General features: G+C 43.8%; 1 protein-coding gene across 2 annotated transcripts in view; it reads left to right on the top strand.

The window, feature by feature from the left end:
- LOC143776088 (uncharacterized) overlaps nt 1-22563 on the top strand; it is a 156071-nt gene that overhangs the window by 49815 nt on the left and 83693 nt on the right. For both annotated transcript variants that reach the window (XM_077265066.1, XM_077265064.1), the window contains 5 exons: nt 7369-7509; nt 7584-7646; nt 10738-10857; nt 19387-19500; nt 19575-19738. In XM_077265066.1, the coding sequence (XP_077121181.1) occupies nt 7369-7509; nt 7584-7646; nt 10738-10857; nt 19387-19500; nt 19575-19738 (602 nt within the window). The remainder of the gene's footprint in view (nt 1-7368; nt 7510-7583; nt 7647-10737; nt 10858-19386; nt 19501-19574; nt 19739-22563) is intronic.

Genomic DNA, 22563 nt, shown 5'->3' on the forward strand with positions numbered 1-22563 from the left:
GGTCCGCGTCCCGGCAACATGGCCGCCATTAACCAATCACAAGCCGTGACGTCACGGGAGGCTGGACATGCGCGTATTTTGAAAAGCGCGCGTGTCCAGCCTCCAGTGACGTCACGGCTTGTGATTGGTTAATGGCGGCCATGTTGCCGGGACGCGGACCAATCACAGCAAGCCGTGACGTAATTTCGTCACGGCTTGCTGTGATTGGTCCGCGTCCCGGCAACATGGCGCCGTGACCAATCATAAGCCGGGACGTCACTGGAGGCTGGACACGCGCGCTTTTCAAAATACGCGCATGTCCAGCCTCCCGTGACGTCACGGCTTGTGATTGGTTAATGGCGGCCATGTTGCCGGGACTCGGACCAATCACAGCAAGCCGTGACGTAATTTCGTCACGGCTTGCTGTGATTGGTCCGCGTCCCGGCAACATGGCCGCCCTGACCAATCACAAGCCGGGACCTCACGTAACCAAGTAAAAGCGCGAATTTTAAACAAACAACGCTGCCGGTTCCCTCGCTGAGGTCCCGGCTGCGTCGGACAGGTGAGTATAGCGATATTTTTTATTTTAATTCTTTCTTTTACACATTAATATGGTTCCCAGGGCCTGAAGGAGAGTTTCCTCTCCTTCAGACCCTGGGAACCATCAGGAATACCGTCCGATACCTGAGTCCCATTGACTTGTATTGGTATCGGGTATCGGTATCGGATTGGATCCGATACTTTGCCGGTATCGGCCGATACTTTCCGATACCGATACTTTCAAGTATCGGACGGTATCGCTCAACACTATTTATGATTGTTTATCTGGATGATATTCTGGTTTTCTCTGAAGATTGGGACTCACATGTGGAGCAGGTCAGGATGGTGTTTCAGGTTTTGCGTGAGAATGCTTTGTTTGTTAAGGGCTCAAAGTGTCTCTTTGGAGTACAGAAGGTTCCCTTTTTGGGGTTTATTTTTTCCCCTTCTGCTGTGGAGATGGACTCAGTCAAGGTCCGAGCTATTCATGATTGGACTCGACCCACGTCAGTTAAGAGTCTTCAGAAGTTCTTGGGTTTTGCTAACTTCTACCGTCGTTTTATCGCTATTTTTTCTAGCGTTGTTAAACCTTTGACGGATATGACCAAGAAAGGTTCTGATGTTGCTAACTGGGCTCCTGCAGCCGTGGAGGCGTTCCAAGAGTTGAAGCGCCGGTTTACTTCGGCGCCTGTTTTGTGCCAGCCTGATGTCTCACTTCCCTTTCAGGTCGAAGTGGATGCTTCTGAGATTGGGGCAGGGGCCGTTTTGTCACAGAGAGGCCCTGGTTGCTCGGTAATGAGACCATGTGCTTTCTTCTCCAGGAAGTTTTCGCCTGCTGAGCGGAATTATGATGTCGGCAATCGGGAGTTGCTGGCCATGAAGTGGGCATTTGAGGAGTGGCGTCATTGGCTCGAGGGTGCTAAGCATCGTGTGGTGGTCTTGACTGATCACAAAAATCTGATGTATCTCGAGTCTGCTAAACGCCTGAATCCTAGACAGGCCCGCTGGTCATTGTTTTTCTCCCGTTTTGACTTTGTGGTCTCGTATTTACCAGGTTCAAAGAATGTGAAGGCTGATGTTCTTTCAAGGAGCTTTGTGCCTGACTCTCCTGGAGTCGCAGAACCAGTTGGTATTCTTAAAGAGGGAGTTATCTTGTCAGCCATTTCTCCTGATTTGAGAGGCGTGTTGCAGAGATTTCAGGCTGGTAGACCTGACTCTTGTCCACCTGACAGACTGTTTGTTCCTGATAGGTGGACCAGCAGAGTCATTTCCGAGGTTCATTCCTCGGTGTTGGCAGGTCATCCGGGAATTTTTGGCACCAGAGATCTGGTGGCTAGGTCCTTTTGGTGGCCTTCCTTGTCACGGGATGTGCGGTCATTTGTGCAGTCCTGTGGGACTTGTGCTCGAGCTAAGCCTTGCTGTTCTCGTGCCAGCGGGTTGCTCTTGCCCTTGCCTGTCCCGAAGAGGCCTTGGACACACATTTCCATGGATTTCATTTCTGATCTCCCGGTGTCTCAGGGCATGTCTGTCATCTGGGTGGTATGTGATCGCTTTTCCAAAATGGTCCATTTGGTGCCTTTGCCTAAGCTGCCCTCCTCTTCCGATCTGGTTCCTGTGTTCTTTCAGAATGTGGTTCGTTTACACGGCATTCCTGAGAATATTGTGTCTGACAGAGGATCCCAGTTTGTTTCCAGGTTCTGGCGATCCTTTTGTGCTAGGATGGGCATTGAGTTGTCGTTTTCGTCTGCCTTTCATCCTCAGACTAATGGACAAACGGAGCGAACTAATCAGACTCTGGAGGCTTATTTGAGGTGTTTTGTTTCGGCAGATCAGGATGATTGGGTGACCTTCTTGCCGTTGGCTGAGTTTGCCCTTAATAACCGGGCTAGTTCCGCTACTTTGGTTTCGCCATTTTTCTGCAACTCTGGTTTCCATCCTCGTTTTTCCTCGCGACATGTGGAGCCTTCTGACTGTCCTGGGGTAGATTCTGTGGTGGATAGGTTGCAGCAGATCTGGAATCATGTGGTGGACAACTTAAAGTTGTCACAGGAGAAGGTTCAGCGTTTTGCCAACCGCCGCCGCGGTGTGGGTCCCCGACTTCGTGTTGGGGATTTGGTATGGCTGTCTTCTCGATTTGTTCCTATGAAGGTCTCCTCTCCTAAATTTAAGCCTCGCTTCATCGGTCCTTACAAGATATTGGAAATCCTTAATCCTGTGTCCTTTCGCTTGGATCTTCCGGTGTCGTTTGCCATTCACAACGTGTTCCATAGGTCCTTGTTGCGGCGGTACGTTGTACCTGTGGTTCCTTCTGTTGAGCCTCCTGCTCCGGTGTTGGTTGGGGGCGAGTTGGACTACATGGTGGAGAAGATCTTGGATTCTCGTCTCTCCAGACGGAGGCTTCAGTATCTGGTCAAGTGGAAGGGCTATGGTCAGGAGGATAATTCCTGGGTGGTTGCCTCTGATGTGCATGCGGCCGATTTAGTTCGTGCCTTTCACGCTGCTCATCCTGATCGCCCTGGTGGTCTTGGTGAGGGTTCGGTGACCCCTCCTTAAGGGGGGGGTACTGTTGTGAATTAGACTTCTTGGCTCCCTCTGGTGGTTATTAGTGATATGACTCTGGGATTTTCTTTCCTCAGTTTGCACCCACCTGGGTCGTTAGTCCAGGGGTGTTGCTATATAAACCTCCTGGATCCTTAGTCCAGTGCCTGGCATCGTTGTAATCAGATCCTTTTTGTTTGCTCCTATCTGCTGGTCCTGGTTCGTGCAAAATTAAGCTAAGTCCTGCTTCTTAGTTTTTTGGGTTATTTGCTTGCTCTCATTTTTGTCCAGCTTGTACTAAATGTGATTCCTGACCTTGCTGGAAGCTCTAGGGGGCTGGTGTTCTCCCCCCGGGCCGTTAGACGGTTCGGGGGTTCTTGAATATCCAGCGTGGATATTTTTGATAGGGTTTTTGCTGACCATATAAGTTATCTTACTATATTCTGCTATTAGCTATTGGGCCTCTCTTTGCTAAATACCTAGCTCATCCTTACGTTTGTCTTTTCCTCTTACCTCACCGTTATTATTTGTTGGGGGCTTGTATCCAACTTTTGGGGTCTTTTCTCTGGAGGCAAGAAAGGTCTTTCTTTTCCCTTCTAGGGTCAGTTAGTTCTCCGGCTGGCGCGAGACGTCTAGAATCAACGTAGGCACGTTCCCCGGCTCCTGTTATTTGTGGTGCTAGGATTAGATATATGGTCAGATCAGTTACCACTGCCCTATGAGCTGGTTTTTGTGTTTGCAGACTTAGAAACTATTTCTGAGACCCTCTGCCATTGGGGTCATAACAGTAGCGCCTAAGTTACTGTTTTGCATATAATCGCATCTATCATGCTCACATTCAGCCTGATGGTATACCCATATTTATAGCCCAAGGTTTTAACAGGTATAATACCTGCCGGGCAATAGTTTAACATGCAGGATAAACAACATCAGAAGCACTTAGAAAATGCCTGTAGTCATAGTATAAACCTGGATAGTGGCCCCGTGGCACACCTCGACGAGCATTTCACCGCCTCTGCAGTTTCGTCAGGAGGCAAATCCTTTATGTGAAGGGAAGTCCACCATCTTTCTGGAATTTGCAATGGAGCCATTTCCCCGTCCAGTCAGTTATGACAGACTTTAGCGTGTGTACAAATTTCACAAGCAGATGTAACATTTTCAATATCATTAAGCATGGACGGCCCCCAAAAGAGTCTAGCAATAGCTTTCTGTGCAGCTGTGACCCCAGGATGATCACTAAAGACAGAATCATCAAACACTTGCAACAGACGCAATCTTAAATACACAGGCACAAATAATTTGGACCCTGGAGTAGCGGAATGAGCCAATGATTGGACTTTACAGATTTCTTCTTCCAACTCTGAGTATACCATGAAAACCACAAAGCCCTGAGGAAGAATGGACAGTGGAGATTCTGGGGGAGAAACCAAATCAAGGTTGCGTGATAATTTGTCAGCCTTCACATTCTTGGCCCCCGGCCTGAACGTGATAGAAAAATTGAATCTAGATAAAATTAAGGACTAACTGGCCTGTCTTTGAGTAAACCATTTACCTATTTCAATATAAACAAGTTTTATGATCCGTTACCACAGCGATCTGATGAATTGCTCCCTCAAAAAAAGTCTCCAATTCTTCAAAACTAATTTGACAGTGAGCAACTCACAATTTCCAACATCATAATTTCTCTTTGCAGACGAAAATTTCCTAGAGAAAAATGCACGTGGCCGCAAGTTGGTCAGAGTTTTGAAACCTTGAGATAATACAGTCCCTACCCCTATCTCTGAAGCATCCACCTCCACAATGAACGGTTTCTGAGTCAGAGGAGGAAGCAGACTGCAGGGGACGCAATGTGAGTATGTGCTGTTTGTTTTTTTTACATTTTACGCTAGTAACCAGGGTAAACATCGGGTAACTAAGCGCGGCCCTGCGCTTAGTAACCCGATGTTTACCCTGGTTACCAGTGTAAAATATCGCTGGTATCGTTGCTTTTGCTTTCAAACACAACGATACACAGCGATCGGACGACCAAATAAAGTTCTGGACTTTATTCAGCGACCAGCGACATCACAGCAGGATCCTGATCGCTGCTGCGTGTCAAACGAAACGATATCGCTAGCGAGGACGCTGCAACGTCACGGATTGCTAGCGATATCGTTATAATGTCGTTTCGTGTGAAGGTACCTTAAGGTGTTTTTCGATGATTTGCTTACTTGAGGGCTTATCAAGCAGTCCTTGAGAAAATGCCCAGCCGTCCACAATAGATGTAGAGTCTGAGATCATGCCTACGTTTCCTCTAAACAGTCTGAGAGCTGGCAGCTCCAACTTCGATCAGTTACGCCTCTGGTAAGTGAACAGATTCAGGGGAAATGACCAAAACCCCCTGTTGCTCATCACACCTCTCCCGAATCCTACAATACAACTGAATGGCCTGAGTCATGGAGTCACCAAAGGAACAGGGTAGCGTATGCTAAGCCAGAGTGTCTGTAACTATATCCAAAAGGCCTTGGGAAAACTGACACCTGAGAGCTGCATCATTCCGCAGAGCTTCAGTGGACCATTGTCTGTACTTTAGTCTTCAGCAGTGTTTCAGGAAGAGCCATTACTGGTTCAGGAGAAACCAACTGCACATCAGAAGACACAGGCAGTAAGGCTATTGCTGGAAGCGGAGGGCTCTGGAAATCACCCACCACGCTAGAAAACTGACCATGCAATTGGGATTTTCTATTTTCTGATGTTTCCTGGTCAGATTCTGAATAAAAAGTTAAGGCCAGTTGTAATGTGATGCTATGTTGTGCATCCCTGCATGCTTCCCTCCTCATCCGGCAGAGAGGCCGACTCACTCACTTCTGCGGCCACTGTCCCGCACTTCCTCCTCCTGCTTCTGCCCGGGGTCAGTGCACAGCTTGCAGATCTCTGGGCACTGTGCTTAGGGCGTGCTCCCTCCTTCTCAAAGGGACAGCGCCCTGTCCTAAAGTGTCCCCAGCCAATGACTTGGAGACCTGAGCAACGTGTTCACTTTTTTAGTTTCATGCTTGCTAGTTCTCAGGTCCCATTTTTCTAGTTTATCTTGCAGTACCTACATGTGCCTGCCTTTATGTCAGCCGTACTTGCTGAACCTGCCTGTACTTTCCACGCCCAACTGTATACCAGCTGCACCTGCCTGCACCTGCCAGTGCCCACCTGTATACCAGTCGCACTTGCCGTACCTGCCTGTATATGAGCCTTACCTGGCTGCAGCTGCTGAGTCCACCTGTATACCAGACGTACCTGCCTGCACCTGTCAGTGCCTGCCTGTATACCAGTTGTTCTTGTCTGCACCTGCCAGTGCCTGACTGTATTCCAGCACCTGCTGCTCCTGTTTCCCTGCATGCCTGCCTGTACCAGCTGAACTTTCCCTCCTTGGCTGTTCCAACTTCCTGCTCCTTGTAGATCAGCTGACGTGCTTCCAAGGTCCGTCCTGGTGTAGCACATGGTGTCCATCTGGAGCGAAGTTTAACATCATCAGGGGCTCTATTGAAGAGTAAAGGTGTTCACCTAGTTACACCCCTCCAGTCTCTCTTCTGACCATGGCACAGTGGTTCCACCACCACGCCCATTACACGTTAGTCACTATTCACGGACAAGCCGTGAGGCAGGGTAATCTAGAGGTCCAGTGTCAGATACCAAGAGGGCTCATAATAAAAAAAGGGGTAAGGCAAAGACGTAGTCAAGTCACAGTCCGAGGTCAGAATTCCAGGAAGGTAGCAGATCAAGACAAAGGGGCAAAGAAAACGGATGTTTAAAGGCAAGGTCAAAGGTTGGGCACCAAAGATCAAATACAGGAACAAACAGTGCAGACCAAATGAACACTACTTGATCTGAGCTACAACTGGCAGTAATTAGAGGCAAAGAGCCAGCTAAATAGCCAGGTAATTACTCTAAACAGAAGAGACACATGGAAGAAGCCCAGCAACACCCCAGACCTGTTTGGACGGTTGAATTGTCACTCAATACACTAACAGCTCAGCACAACCCACCTCCGATTAGAAGGCTGAGCTGTCCATCACCATACTGACAGCTCAACATGCCCTGCCCTACATCGGACGGCTGAGCTGTCACTCATTGCGTCCAGAAACACAATAGGTAGAATCATGACAGTTACCTCCAGGGCAAATTACAAAGTTGTCAAATAAAGAGATAGTACTGCAACAATTTCTAGCTAGAAGATAGAATTTTGCAATTAATATACTGTTAAAATAAAAATGTATAAATCATTTATTATAATTTTACATTGTATTTGGAAAGGGTTGAAAAAATATCAACTATCTTGAACAGACAAATCTCTCTGCTGGAACGCAGAATGCTCTGGAAACAGAAGATGTATCAGTGACGTTTGAAAGCTTCCAGCACCACAGTGGGACTCTATATACATGTTTCACTCAGAATGGTATCAGAATGTATTTTGATGATGAAAAGGTAAGCAAGCAACATGCTGACAAGCAGATCCTTCTAATTTGTACTCTGCTTATGATTATTTGTATTTTATTCAGGGATGCGTGCCATTCCCACAAGAGCTTTACAGCCAAGGAAAGTTCCTTGATACTTCTGAAAAGGTATTCTTTCCATATCGCTATATTTACATTCTGCGACAGCTGACATCTACATATCATTATATGCTTTGCATTTTGACTTCTAACATGCCCATTTAGTTCTGTAAAACTGTACAGCTGACATCTACAGTACATATCATTATATGCTTTGCATTTTGACTTCCAGCATGCCCATTTAGTTCTGTAAAACTGTACACAGAGTTCAGCAATAGGCATTTGCTTTAAAGACATAACGTAATTATCAATTGGGATGAGGAAAGCTTGGATATATTAGTCCACATTCCCACATTCTTCATTCATGTTTAACGAATGTGAAAATTCTTTGTGTTTTCAAATGTTTTATAAAAAATGATTACGTTCATATTTGGGGTGAATTTTCAATGCTATATAATAGGAACCGTAAGCAAGACTGACTGATTGCATTGATGTGTCTTCTCTTCACGCCCAACGTCAGATCTAGTGGGAGAGTACGCCTGGACGGCCTCCTAGAAGTAACATGTGGACACAGCGTCCCACTATTCTGTCAGTTTCGACAGGACCCTGGTTATGTATTACAATTTTTAGTGATCTGCTGATCACTCAGGTATAGTGTAGTAGGTCCTTTAAGCACTACTCCAGCATTATTTTATATTTCAGCACTAGAGTGGTTCCCCTAATGTACGTTCCCCACCACTAGTATTATATTCACCAGCTGCCGTCTTCTGCTCTTCTTTGAGCTGCCCTGGTCCCGGTCTGCCATCTCGGGACTGCAACTTTGACCATAAGTCTGAGATAAGTCCCAAGCTCTCAATGTGAGTATTATGAAAGCCTCATTCTGGCTCTCAGATTTACATTGAGTAGTGACTTCTGGATCACCTAGCAAACACTGGAGAGATCCGACAGATCACAAACTGCAGAAGACGACACCGATAACAGATGAAGACAGTGGCTGGTAACTATAAGACTAGGGACAGGGAACTTATATTAGTGACACCACTCCAGCAGTACATTAAAAAACAACAACACTAAAACACTGGAGTGGTGCTTTAAAGAAACACTCTGGAATTTTTTTTTCTTTGCATTTGTTTGTACAATAAGTTACATATTCTGCAGCTAGTTCTTTTGATGTATGCTTTCGTCATGTTGTGTCACGTAGCCCACATTCTTGATTATTCAGATATTAAACCATATTACATGTGGACTGAAAGACAGTCTGTCTACAACACAATGATAGCCGCTATGTAGAATGAATGGGTTTGAGTAGAAGTTATTAAAACATGTCCCACTTTTCACATCAGTATAGTGCTATGCAGCTTTCTGAGGCCTCAGGAACATTATCCCTCCCAACAGAGGCGGACATAGACAGAAGAGACTCCCAGGGCAGTTCAATAGCTTATCACAATGTACCCCTTTATGTGTCTGTGACATAAGCTTGGTGCTTTGGAGGTGGAAGTGGCCCCTTTATTTATATATATGAGGCTTCCCAGGTTGCACCAGTGGTTTGTCCATCTCTGCCTCCAAGAGAAGGACAATGACTTCCTACTGTATGGACAGTAATATAAAACTAATCACGCCACATTTACTAATACTTTTAAATGATTAACTTCTTTACAGTTCCTACGTCAACCTGTTTCTGGGCAAATTGCCATTGACAAATTGAATCTGCAATAAAATGTAAAGCGGTATCATGATCTGGGACATTTTTAAAATTGTAATTTAATGCCATATATGTCAACTATAGTGCATGTAGGTTAGGGTTCTCTCACACTAGCATATAAAAAATCAGTCATAATCTCATTCAGAAAAGTGTGACTTTTTTTTCTCACTTGTCATCTGTATGCTGTCTGTATACAATCCATTTTTACTCAGCAGCTATTAATCTTTTACAGGACCATTTACAGTTTCCCATCTTACAGAACTGTAATGTATCCATAACAATCGGATACCGTTCTGATGGTCCATATGGTATCTGATTTTTTTTTCTCATACCTATCAGATTTCGGAGTGAAATGACCGCATGCTGCAATTTTTTTCACATGTGTAATACAGGTAAGAAAAAATACCCAGATCTGCACTGCCTCATTGAATAACATTTGTCCGAGTGCAGTCTGATTTTTTTTTTAACGGATTGCACTCGTCCAATGTACACGCTAGTGTGAGCGAGCCCTTATAATTCTCCCAGCTATCATGGACATGCAGAGCCATTTTCTAATTTGTTTGCATTCTAGAAAGCAAGAGACCATGCATGCTGCTCTCTCTACTGTGCCTCCAGTAGAGCCTCATTTGGGATGTCATTAGTTGGGTATTGCAAAGGGAGCTGCCAGCAGCGGATCTTGATGATTTGCATGCTCAAATGCATTCAGCGGGGCAGAACATTCCTCAGACAATAGTTAATAACCTCATTGACAGCATGCCAATAGGTATAGGTGTGTGTATTTCTGGCTTTGAACTCGTATCTGGTACTGAATAAATTGAGATGTTTTTAAAACATTGCTGCAATTTCAATATTGAGGAGCGTATGTTTTAGTATATTTGTTCTTGGTCACGGTACATCAGTGATAATTAAATACCATTAGACATCCTTTATATTTCTTAAGTGTTTATTTGTTTTTAATTTAAAAATTCGCCATGAACTTTATGCATTTTTACATGCATTTTCTTTTTCGTGTTTGCTAATTTTTACATGCTTTTTTGGCCATTTTTTTTCCCAAGAGAAGTTTAAGAAAAGAGCTTGGCCTGCTGTGCTTTTGACGAAAAAAAAAGCTAAAAAATGAACAAAAAACTAAAACCTGCAATAAAAAAAAAAAAAATAAGCAAACGATGAAATGCAATATTTGTTTGTGTCTTGGAATTCATTACGGTAACTTCTAAAATCTGCCAGCAACATTTAGGTTTAATCCATCTGAAGGTAACATGATAATTTGGATGCAGTGCAATTTATTTGAAAGCAGTTTTCGTGTAAGGCAAGCAATTATGTGCTATGTTATGTAATATTTAAATGACTCATCACAAGAAGCCATATAAAACGGTTTACATCTATTTTGTGATTGCTAAGATTATGAACGAGCTAAACTTGGTGATTAACTTCTATTTCTCGCCTACTGTACATTTCCAGTCACCAATAAAACATGATGACAGCAGACATAGTAATGGCAATCCAAGCTACTTGGAAAATGATCGCACAAATTCTATTGACATACCTGGAAAAGGAATGGTCATGACATACATATTTGAGGTAATGCATATCATGGGAGCTTGACTCGTTTGTGCTTATTGTGTAATATGTCAAAGGTCATGGCAACACAAAACCCATAATTTTAATAAATGAAAACAGACACAAATTGTGGATAAATAATGGCCGTGGTGTTTTATTCAGGGTAACCCTAAACGACTTTGCAATAATTAAATAAACTCATATCAATTTACCAATAAATTAACCATTCGAAACCAATCCACCCAGATAACTGGGCAATTTTCCCTCGAATATAACATCACGACAAAGAATAAAATTAAGGGGGGGGGGGGGGGGGGAGGGCGAAAAGGAAGGTGAAAGGAGAAAACTAGAGAAATGCGGGGTATTTATAACATTTTCCAGGTCTTTTATGAACAGATCATTTAAAAAAGGTGCAATAAAAAATGGAAAAAAAATAGAATAAACCAGCTCGTGACCCCACAGCTTTACCAAGGAAGACCTATGACCATCAAGGCCATAACAGGAAGCTACATTAAATTGCATATGACCGATTAATAACTGACAGAAAAATTAGAAAAAAAAAAATCAGAGTTTATGTTCCCATGAGATCTCCCCTACATTAAATTCAGGGAAGGGCTGCCATTAGTATATTTAACTAATTATGGTAAAAATATGGAAATTGCAAGGCCACCAATATCTGAATAGTAGTGGGCTGACACCTGGATTAACTAAGTCAATGGTATTCCGGTGCTCAATTGACTGTCATGTACCCTTCATTAACTACCAAGGGACAGTGCTATACATTGTTGTGGCTATGCCTAGTACTGCAAGGTCACTTCCATCAGAAAAAGGGAATATGTCATGAGATTTTTGCTATGTACTCTGAGAGCACCATTATGTAGAATTAGAGTCCCTTATTACAGTGATGTGTCACTAGGCTGTGTTTTGCTATTTCATTACAATCAGTGTTTTATCACAAGAAGATTATCACTACAGGACAACTGGCCTCATGCATCCTACTCCAACCACAACTGATTATCAGCTTTCTGTGACTATACAATGTATACAAAAAGCTGTGGTGTGGGCAGAGTTATACACAGTTCAACATCTGATGTCCTAGATCTGCAGCAGGGAAAGCTGTGACTATCATAACTGCTGCACCCAGTAAACTTAGTGATCACTGGAATCAGGGTCTCTTTCCCTACATCATGGTGCTGTAAGATTACATAGCAAAAACCTGCTTACAGATTTCTTTTAAGTTAAACTGAGCTGCCGTGAGCTACAATTCATAGCCATAATCTGATGTACTGTGTCTGGGTAACAAGGAAGGAGACATTTCAGTCACTCTGGCACCATAGCCTCTTCAGTCAGCAAAAACAAAATCTTTTAGTGTGTGATAGTAGCCAAACATAAAAACAATGTAAATGTCACAGTAGAACTGGCGAGTAAACTGGGACCAGGGGCACCTTTCCTGGCCCTAGCATTAGGGGGCGCCCTAGCTCACCCTGTTCCCTGGAATACCTCAGATGGCGAGGATGCCGGAGCCTCCGCCCTTGCCCTGTCTCCTAGCTGCAGCCCTGCATCTGTCCCCCTCCCCCACCCAGGGATGAGAGGCGCTACCGTGTACCGCTGTACATCAACCCAACAGACAGGGAAACAAAGACAATGGTAAAAAAAAATCCACTCACACAAATAATACTCTTTCAAAAAACAGAGGTATTCACCAGGGTGTGAAAGTCGGGGGAAGAAAATAAGGCAGGTAAAGATGAGGAATTTCCAAGCGTACAAACCAAGTAACAGTCGCACAATAAACTCCTCCAGCTCTCCAAACACCTGCTCCTCACTCTCCAGATCTATGTAGCAAGTGCTAACTTAGACAAGAAGGCCTAGCTTTTATAGGAGAGAGGAGTGGCTAACCGAGCACAGCTGAAAGCAGGGATTTCCACATGGCTGATTAACCCCTGTCCTGCTGAAAGAAAACAAAACACATTTAATACACCGGAGAAGTGCTTCTTCTCAGCGGTGAAGCAGGAGCCATCAGACGCTGCGGTCTTCTGGCACTGCTCTGTCGCAGTAACTCCTTGACAGTAAATCTGGTATTGCTGTTCTGTAACCTCAGGGGTTTTTCCGGGTGGTCATGGAACCCGCAAACCATAACAGCAAATTCTGCACTAAAATATGGTGCTACTTTTCTTCTGAACTTTCCACTATGCCTCAAAAGTTGTTCCCGATTACATGTAGGGCATTGGCGCACTCTGGAGAAATTGCACAACAAACTGTGAGGTCCATTTTTTCCTATTAGCTTTATAAAAATTTAAAATTTTACCTCAACAACATTTTAGTCGTAAAAATGTAATTATTCTTTATTCACTGCCCAATGGTATTAAAATTCTGTGACACAATATGATGACTACACCCGTAGATTAATTTATTGAGAGGTGTAATTTGTAAAACATGGTCACTTATGGGGGGGTTCTGCTGTTCTGGCATCTCATGGAATCTACCAGTGGGTCATGTCACCTGCAAACCATAACGGTGCGTGTCCACGTTCAGGATTACATCCGGATTAGCTGCGCATTGAATGCTGTGTACAACCAGAGCGTTAAACCCGCAGCGTCCAGATGTTACAGCATAGTGGAGGGGATTTTATGAAATCCCGTCTCCACTATGCGTGCGAACACGCATCCGGTGGCCCTGCGTTAACGGACTTGCGGCACATCTTTTTAGACTGCAGCATGTCTGTTTACCTTACGGCGATGCTCTGTCGCCGCCAGGTAAATCACAGGGCCCTATGTATGGGGTGCGGTGATTCCGGATGTGTTCAGTGAACACATCCAGAATCACCGCGCGTACAGAAGGGGGCGGCGCTTTGGGCGGAGTGGGTTTTCCGCTCCGTCCAAAGCGCCATGATTACGGACCGTGGACACATACCCTAACAGTAAAGTCTGGAGCTCCTTGCCATCTGAGCTTTGCACTGTGCCTGAAAAATATTTCCCGATTACATGTTGGGTATTGGCACACTCCGAAAAAAATGAACCTCAGTTTGTTGTTCAAAAAAATCCTATTGGCCCTTAGAAAAATTAAAAACTTGGGGCTAAAACAATACTTTAGCTGGAAAATGTAATTTATTCTTTCTTCACCGCTCAATGGTATAAAATTCTGTGAGTTACATGTGGTGTCAATATGATCACTGTAGCATAGATGAATTAATTCGGGAGTGTAGTTTGTACCATGAGTTCACATATAGGGGTTTCTGTTTTTCTGGCTCTTCAGGAGCTCTGCCAATGTGACATGGCACCCTCAAACCATTCCAGCAAAATCCGAACTTCAATATGGCGCCTCTTCCCTTCTGAGCTTTGCACTGTGCCTCAAAAGTAGTATTCCCTCTGAAATGGGGTATCATACTCAGGAAAAATTGCACTACAAATTCGATGGTGCAACTTCTCCTGTTACCCCTTATAAAATGCAAAATTTGGGGCTAAAATAACATTTTTGTGTGGAAAATGTGATTTTATTATTTTCATGGCTCAACATTATAAACATCTGTGAAGCATCTGGAGGTTCAAGGTGCTCACCCCACATCTAAATACATTCCTTGTGGGGTCTAGTTTCCAAAATAGCGTCACTGGTGGGGATTTTCCACTGTTTAAGAACCTCAGGGGCTCTCCAAATGGGACATAACGTCCGCTATTGATTCCAGGACATTTATATTCAAAAAGTCAAATGACGCTCCTTCTCTTCCGAGCTCTGCCGTGCGCCCACACAGTAGCTTTCTCCCTTGTATTGGGTATCACATACTAACTGCATGGTGCAATTTCTCCTGTTAGGCTGCAGTCACACTAGCAGTATTTGGTCAGTATTTTACATCAGTATTTGGAAGCCAAAACCAGGTGAGGAACAATCAGAGGAAAAGTATAATATATGTTTATATGCACCACTTCTGGATTTATCACCCACTCCTGGTTTTGGCTTACAAATACTGATGAGAAATACTGACCAAATACTGATAGTGTGACGGCAGCCTTAGCCTTATCAAAATGCAACATTTGGGGATAAAACATATTTGTGGAGAAAATTATGATTTTTTTTATTTTCACGGCTCAATGTTATAAACTTCTGTGAAGCACCTGTGGGTTCAATGTGCTCATCACACATCTAGATCAGTTTCCAGAGGGGTCTAGTTTCCAAAATGGTATCACTTGTGGTGGATTTTCATTGTTTAGGCACATCAGAGGCTCTCCAAACGCGACATGGCATCCGCCAATTGTTCCAGCAAATTTTACATTAAAAAAGTCAAATGGTTCCTTCCCTTCTCAGCTCTCCTGTGCGCCAAAACAGTGGTTTTCTCCCTCATATGGGGTATCGGCATGGAGAAATTGCACAACAAATTTTGGAGTTTTTCCTGCTAGGGTATGTGCACAAGTTGCTGATTTGCCTGTGCATTTTTCTGCGCAGATTCTGCATCTCTTGGCACAAAATGCAGGTAAAAATCCGTGCGGATTTGATGAGTTTTTGATGAGTATTTTCATGCGGATTTGTATGAGTTTTTGTAGGCTAAATAAAAATCTATTATTTAACATAAAAAAAGAATTGTGATGTAATTTCCTTGTCCAACCTCTTCTTTTACATACTCCATTGAAGAATAATGTTTAAACACACTAGATAGATAGATAGACATATAGATAGATAGACCTATAGATAGATCTATAGATGTATCTATCTATAGATAGATAAATATATAGATATATCTGTAGATAAATAGATATATCTATAGATAGATCGATCTATCTATAGATAGATCAATAGATCTATAGAGAGATGGATAGCTATATCTATAGATAGATAGACACATATATCTATAGATAGATGGATAGCTAAATCTATAGATAGATACCGTAGATATATAATACCAAGCCCGATGTTTGGTAATAAACATAATAAAATGGTACATAAAGAGTTAAAGACACACAAAATCTGCGTTAGGCCGGTGTCACACTTGCGAGAAACTGGCACGAGTCTCTCGCATCAATACTCGGCACTGCCGCTGGCACTTGGGACCGTGGCGTTCAGATGCAAAGAAATACATGCAGCCGCACACTCCAATCCCGAGTGCCAGCGTCAGTGCTGGGTATTGAGGTGCGAGACTCGTGCGTGTTTCTCACAAGTGCGACCCCGGCTTTAAACGCAGTATCTGTTTAATTTAAAAAAAAATTGAAAAAAAAATGGTGTGGGCTCCTGTGCAAATTTCTGCACCAGAGAGGGAAAGCCAGTGATTGGGGGCCGATGTTTATAGCCTAGGAAGGTGTTAATACCCATGGATCTTCCCAGGCTATGAATATTAGCTCGCAGCTGTACATTTAGCCTTTACTGGCTATTAAAATAGGGGGACCCCCCAAAAAAAGTAATGTGGGGTCCCCCTATAATTAATAGTCAGAAAAGGATATGCAGACAGCTGCAGGCTGATATTCATAGCCTAGGAAGGGGCCATGGATATTGTCCCCCCTGGCTACAAACACCAGCTCTCAGCTGCCCCAGAAATGGCACATCTCTAAGATGTGCCAATTCCAGCACTTAGCCTCTCTCTTCCCACTACCCTGTAGTGGTGGCATATGGGGTAATATTTGTGGGGTTGATGTCACCTTTGAATTGTAAGGTGACATCAAGCCGGCTTAGTAATGGAGAGTTGTCAATAAGACAAAACACTAAACACAGTTTCCCATACTTATTGTACTGCTAATCCATGCGACGCCCTCGATCTCCTGCAAAAAAATAAAATAATAAACTAACACAAATAATTCTTGTTCCGATGTAATCCATTTAATAACGAGTGTCCCACGACGATCTCCCTTATGGAGCAGTCACATCAGGAGATGTGACTGCTCTATAGGCCTCCCGTGATGCACTGATAGGAGGTAATGACTCCTGCAGTGCATCACTGAAGAGGTTACCTGAGTTCAGGCTCTCACTTTACGGCAATGCTGCTTGAGAATTTTCCCACACAGCGATGCAGCAAGTGACAGCGACCTCTGACGGCGAAGTGATACAGTGCTGGAGGATACCTGCCATCATTGTATCACCGGAGCCCCTGGAGAGCGACCACATCTGCCGATGTGACAGCTGTACACGGGAGATCGTCGTGGGACACTCTTTATTAAATGGATTACATCAGAACAGGGAGTATACTGTTGGTTTATTATTTTATTTTTTTTACAGGTGATCAAGGGCGTCGAGGATTAGCTGCATGGTGAGTATGTACTGTATGTCTAAATCTATGTACCGCATATGTGTGTGTGTATTGTTTTTTTTTTTTTACACTTGAACACAGTAGCCGGATGATGGGACTATACTGTCCCATCATCAGCTAGCTGTCACTGTAGCAGGCATAGCCGGATGGGACTAGTAGTCCCATCGGACGCTGTCGGCCTACTATAGACCAGCACATGCACACACACAGCCCCGCACACACCTGCAGACCCCCGCACACATACACAGATACACACAAACACTCGCACACAGACACGCACATCTTCTCCGCACACACACAGTCTCTGCCCACACATATAGTCTCTGCCCACACATCACCCATACACTCTTCCTCCTCCCGATCTGCAGAGTTTCTCTCACCCAACTCCGCAGCAAGACCGCAGATTTTTTTAAACCTGCGGTTATTCTGCGGATTTGACTAAATCAATGGAAGTCAATGGGTGCAGAAACGCTGCAGATATGCAAAATGAATTGACATGCTGCAGAAAATAAAACGCTGCAAATCCATGCGTTTTTTTCTGCAGCATGCGCACACCAATTGTCAATTTCCCATTGACTAACACTGCTTGTGCACTACACTGCGGATTTGATGCAATTCGGAGCGCCAAAAATGCTGTGGAAACACATCAAAATTGGCAACGTGTGCACATAGCCCTAGCCTTGTCAAAATAAAAAAATTTTGGATCTGATGTAATTTTTTTTTAAAGAAAAAGCTAAATATTAATTTTTTTACACATTCAAAAAATTCCTGTGAAGAATATAAAGGGTTAATAAACTTCTTGAATGTGGTTTTGAGCACCTTGAAGGTGCATCTTTTAGAATGGTGTCAAGTTTGGGTATTTTCTGTCTTATAAACCCCTCAAAGTGACTTCAAATGTGATGTGGTCCTAAAAAATGATTTTGGAAATTTTGTTGGAAAATGAAAAAATTGCTGGTCAACTCTTAACCCTTATAACTTCCTAACAAAAAAAAAATTTGGTTCCAAAATTGTGCTGATGCAAAGTAGACATGTGGAAAATATTATGTATTAACTACTTTGTGTGGCATATCTCTGTGATTTAAGGGCATGAAAATTTAAAATTTGAAATTTTCAAAATTTTGGGGCAAATTTCCTTTTTTTTCCACAAATAAACGAGAGTTATATAGAAAATTTTTTACCACTATCATGAAGTACAATATGTTACGAAAAAATAATCTAAAAAAATCTCGAAAAAAAATTGGACGTCACTTATACTATGACAACCGCTACTCTAACAAGCTAAAAAAGAAGTCCCTTGGCGCAGACTCTGATCAGCATTGATACTGATCAGAGTGCTGCTGCCACGGGAAGCAGCAAAACGCCACGCAAAAAAATGCACCAAGAACACAATTGGCAGTGGGAGGGGATTGGGGAGGGTATGGGGGAGAATTGGAAAAGGGATTGGGGAACTGCCGCTGCTGTGATCACAGATCTGTCATACAACAGACAGCACAGATTGCAGGAGAACCAGAAGTAGACCGATCACAGGAGGATCGCACTGGCTACCAATGATTTTTCTCTCTCTCACGTACACAGAGGAGTATACAACCACTTTGCATGCCAACTCAGAGGTAAAGATGCAGAGCAGTGATAGTTATTTTAGATTAACCCCTTTGGCGCTGATTGGCTGAACAATAGTTACTGACCAATCAGCACCAAAGGGGTTAATCAGGAGAGTTGACAAGGCGATCACCCAATCCACTGTGACAGACAGACAGCACCAATGACAGCATTTCACATGGATTTTTTAATCTTTTTTTTAATTTTATTGTGATATCGCTGTGATTGGCTGGTCAGAATTGATCAGCCAATCACAAGAATTGCCAACACAGGAGGGTCGTACAGCCCTCCGTGGCAACGAGCAGTGATGGCCTGCTGTCGGATACAGCAGCCATCTTAACACCGACTCCGTATATATACTTCTCTTTGCGGGAACGCAGCTCTTGTAGAGCAGTATGTATACGGGATTAATGTCTGTAAAGTCTGTGGAATTAATGGCACTATATAAGTGAGTAAAATAAATCAAATAGATTCTCTGTAATCAGGAAACTCTTACGGTTATCTTCCTTTTTTATGTTCATTTTTAAAACATAAACTAAAGAACTGTATGGAAACTTCTGAATACTTATATTAACAGCATTTAAGTAGTAGTTATCCAGCGAACCTCATAAGCAGAAAAGTCTCATTTTACCCCAATATTGAAACCTATAACACGAAAGCTAAGTAGTGAATCTTTTGAGCTCCTCATTGCTGACATCCATCTTGTGAACTGTTTTGTCCTTCTCAAGGAAAGAATAAATGTCTGCAAATATTACGACAATGACGCTGATGCATGGCTTATTTTACCATTGCTTTGGGAAATGAATCTGGACTTTATCGTTCATCGTGTGAAGCAAGTAAAGGTAAGTCACAATTACATTTTATGGAACAGGCCTCCAGTAATATAGTTTATGCTGCTAGTATGTTATTATTTCAGGAAGCTCTACCTGCCATCACCGACTTCAAAGAAATCCTGGCCGCTCTTCGGCTATGTAATTATGACCCAGATGAAGTCATTTCAATGTTCTTTGCCATGTTTGGGGACAACCTTCAAAGTAATATAAATGGGCAGCAAAATTTAGAACCAATGGCTCTACAACGGTAAGTGTATTTATAGACAAGTATCTACATCTGTCTTGTGTTAGATATTGAAAACCTGCATATTGTGGTTGTGGACACATTCATTGCTAATAAACAGATCTCCTTGTAAGCAGAATGACTTGGTAAGAATGACAATAAGGCTGGGTTCAGACAAGCATGTGAAAAATCACTCAATTTTCAACCGGAAATAACGATTTTCATCTGTATTGTCGTTTGGAGCGGCCCCCAAATGCAGGGCAGTGGGGTACTCGGCACCGGGTCCTTCTGTCTCGGTTATGGGGATGTCACGGTGGCCCGACCCGGTCCGTGGCCCTGCTAAGGGGCGCCCAATTAAAGGTGTAGGTGAGAGTTTGTCAAGTGTTCGTGACACCACCTGTGGTGTTCGGTCAGGGTGACCGACGCTGCTAGGGGTCCGCTGGGGTGATGGAATGGCAGCTAGATGGTGTAACTTCCCACAGGTGAAGTATGTCCCCAGGGATTCCCTTGATGAGTAGATGGTAATGGTGTAGGTCGCAGTAAATGAGGAGGACACAGGGTTGCAGTCTCTTTACCTTTTTACTGAAGGCTTCGGCATCCGCAATCCAGAGCACTGCTAACAGGGCTGGCTGAGACCGGCCGGTCCGAAGGCACATCCAGAGTTCCCTTTGCAGGTGGAAATCGGTAGTCTTCCTACTAGCGCCTGTGTGTTGTAGTACCTCCCTGCTGAGCACCACGGGATAGTCCTCACAACTGTCGTGTATGTTTCTGTTCTCTCTCTCTCCGTCTCCCAGATGGTTTGGATAGGACGCACCCATATGACGGGGTAGGCCTGGAGTTATTGTATAGGGACCCTAGAGACGCCTGTTGTGAACTCCGTTTTCAAGCTCCCTCTTGTGGTCACAGATGGTATTGTGTGACTTTGGTTTTTTGGCTCCCCCTGGTGGTTTGGTTTATTTCCTGCGGGTCTGCTGGATCAGCTGCCTCGTTATTCACCAGGGAGGCTCCTATTTAGCTCTGCGTCACTTCCACTTGTTGCCGGCTGTCAATGTATTCAGTGCTATTCTGATTACTCCTGATTATCTTGTTTTCTGCCTCTTCAGGATAAGCTAAGTTCTGTTTGAATATTTTTTGCTCATCTGCCTGCAATATGATTTCTGTGTATGATGAGTCTAGTCCAGCTTGCTAACATGTGATTTCTTTTTGCTGGTAAGCTCTGGGGTACGGAGTTGCTTCCCCCGCACCGTTAGTTGGTGCGGGGGCTCAAGCAATCTCTGCGTGGATATTTTGAATAGGGTTTTTTATTGACCGCACAGTTTCCTTCCTATTTTCTGCTATCTAGTATTAGCGGGCCTCATTTGCTAAATCTGATTTCATCTCTGCGTTTGTGCTTTCCCCTTAACTCACCGTTAATATTTGTGGGGGGCTATTCTATATCTTTGGGGTCTTCCACTGAGGCAAGTGAGGACTTACTTTCCCTCCAGGAATAGTCAGTTTCTCAGGCCGTGACGAGACGTCTAGGATTTTTTAGGTAACGTTTCACGGCTGCCTATAGTTGTTTGCGGATAGGATCAGGTTGCGGTCAATCTAGTTACCACTTCCCCAGAGCTAGTAGTCTGTTCAGTTACTTAGCTAGTCCGACCTGCGATCCTTGCCACTAGGATCATAACAGTACAGCCGGCCTATAAAGTGTTAATTGCATGGCAGAAGCAGGAGAAAAGAAGCTTGGAGATATTTTTTTTTTTTTTTTGCTGCCGTGTGTCTAGCTGCTGTGTGTCTGGCTTCTCTCCTCCTCTTAATCTTGGTGTGGCTCTGAGTTCAGCTGCTGATATGGATATCCAGAGTTTAGCCTCCAGTGTAGATCATCTTGCTGCAAGGGTACAAAGTATTCAGGATTTTGTTGTGCACAGTCCTATGTCAGAGCCTAGAATACCTATTCCGGAGTTGTTTTCTGGAGATAGATCTAGGTTCCTGAATTTTAAGAATAATTGCAAGTTGTTTCTTTCTTTGAAACCTCATTCCTCTGGGGATTCTGTTCAGCAAGTTAAGATTATTATTTCTTTCTTGCGTGGCGATCCTCAAGATTGGGCTTTCGCATTGGCTCCAGGGGATCCTGCGTTGCTCAGTGTGGATGCGTTTTTTCTGGCCCTTGGATTGCTCTATGAGGAACCTAATCTTGAGAACCAGGCTGAAAAAGCGTTGTTGGCCCTCTCTCAGGGGCAAGATGATGCAGAGGTGTACTGCCAGAAATTTCGGAAATGGTCGGTGATTACTCAATGGAATGAGTGTGCCCTGGCTGCAAATTTCAGAAAAGGTCTTTCTGAAGCCATTAAGAATGTCATGGTGGGGTTCCCTACGCCTGCAGGTCTGAATGAGTCAATGACTCTAGCCATTCAGATTGATCGGCGTTTGCGGGAGCGCAAACCTGCGCACCATTTGGCGGTGTCTTCTGAACAGACACCTGAGTCTATACAATGTGATAGAATTCTGACCAGAAGTGAACGGCAAAATTATAGACGGCAAAATGGGTTGTGCTTTTACTGTGGTGACTCAGCTCATGTTATCTCAGCATGCTCTAAGCGCACAAAAAAGATTGATAAATCTGTCACCATCGGTACTTTACAGCCTAAGGTTATTTTGTCTGTTACCCTGATTTGTTCCCTGTCATCTTACCCGGTTATGGCTTTTGTGGATTCAGGTGCTGCCCTGAGTCTGATGGATTTGTCATTTGCCAGGCGCTGTGGTTTTGTTTTGGAGCCTTTAAAATTCCCTATTCCACTAAGGGGAATTGATGCTACACCATTGGCTACGAATAAACCTCAGTACTGGACACAAGTGACCATGTGCAT

This window comes from Ranitomeya variabilis, chromosome 5 (assembly GCF_051348905.1).
Source record: "Ranitomeya variabilis isolate aRanVar5 chromosome 5, aRanVar5.hap1, whole genome shotgun sequence".
NCBI lineage: Eukaryota > Metazoa > Chordata > Amphibia > Anura > Dendrobatidae > Ranitomeya > Ranitomeya variabilis.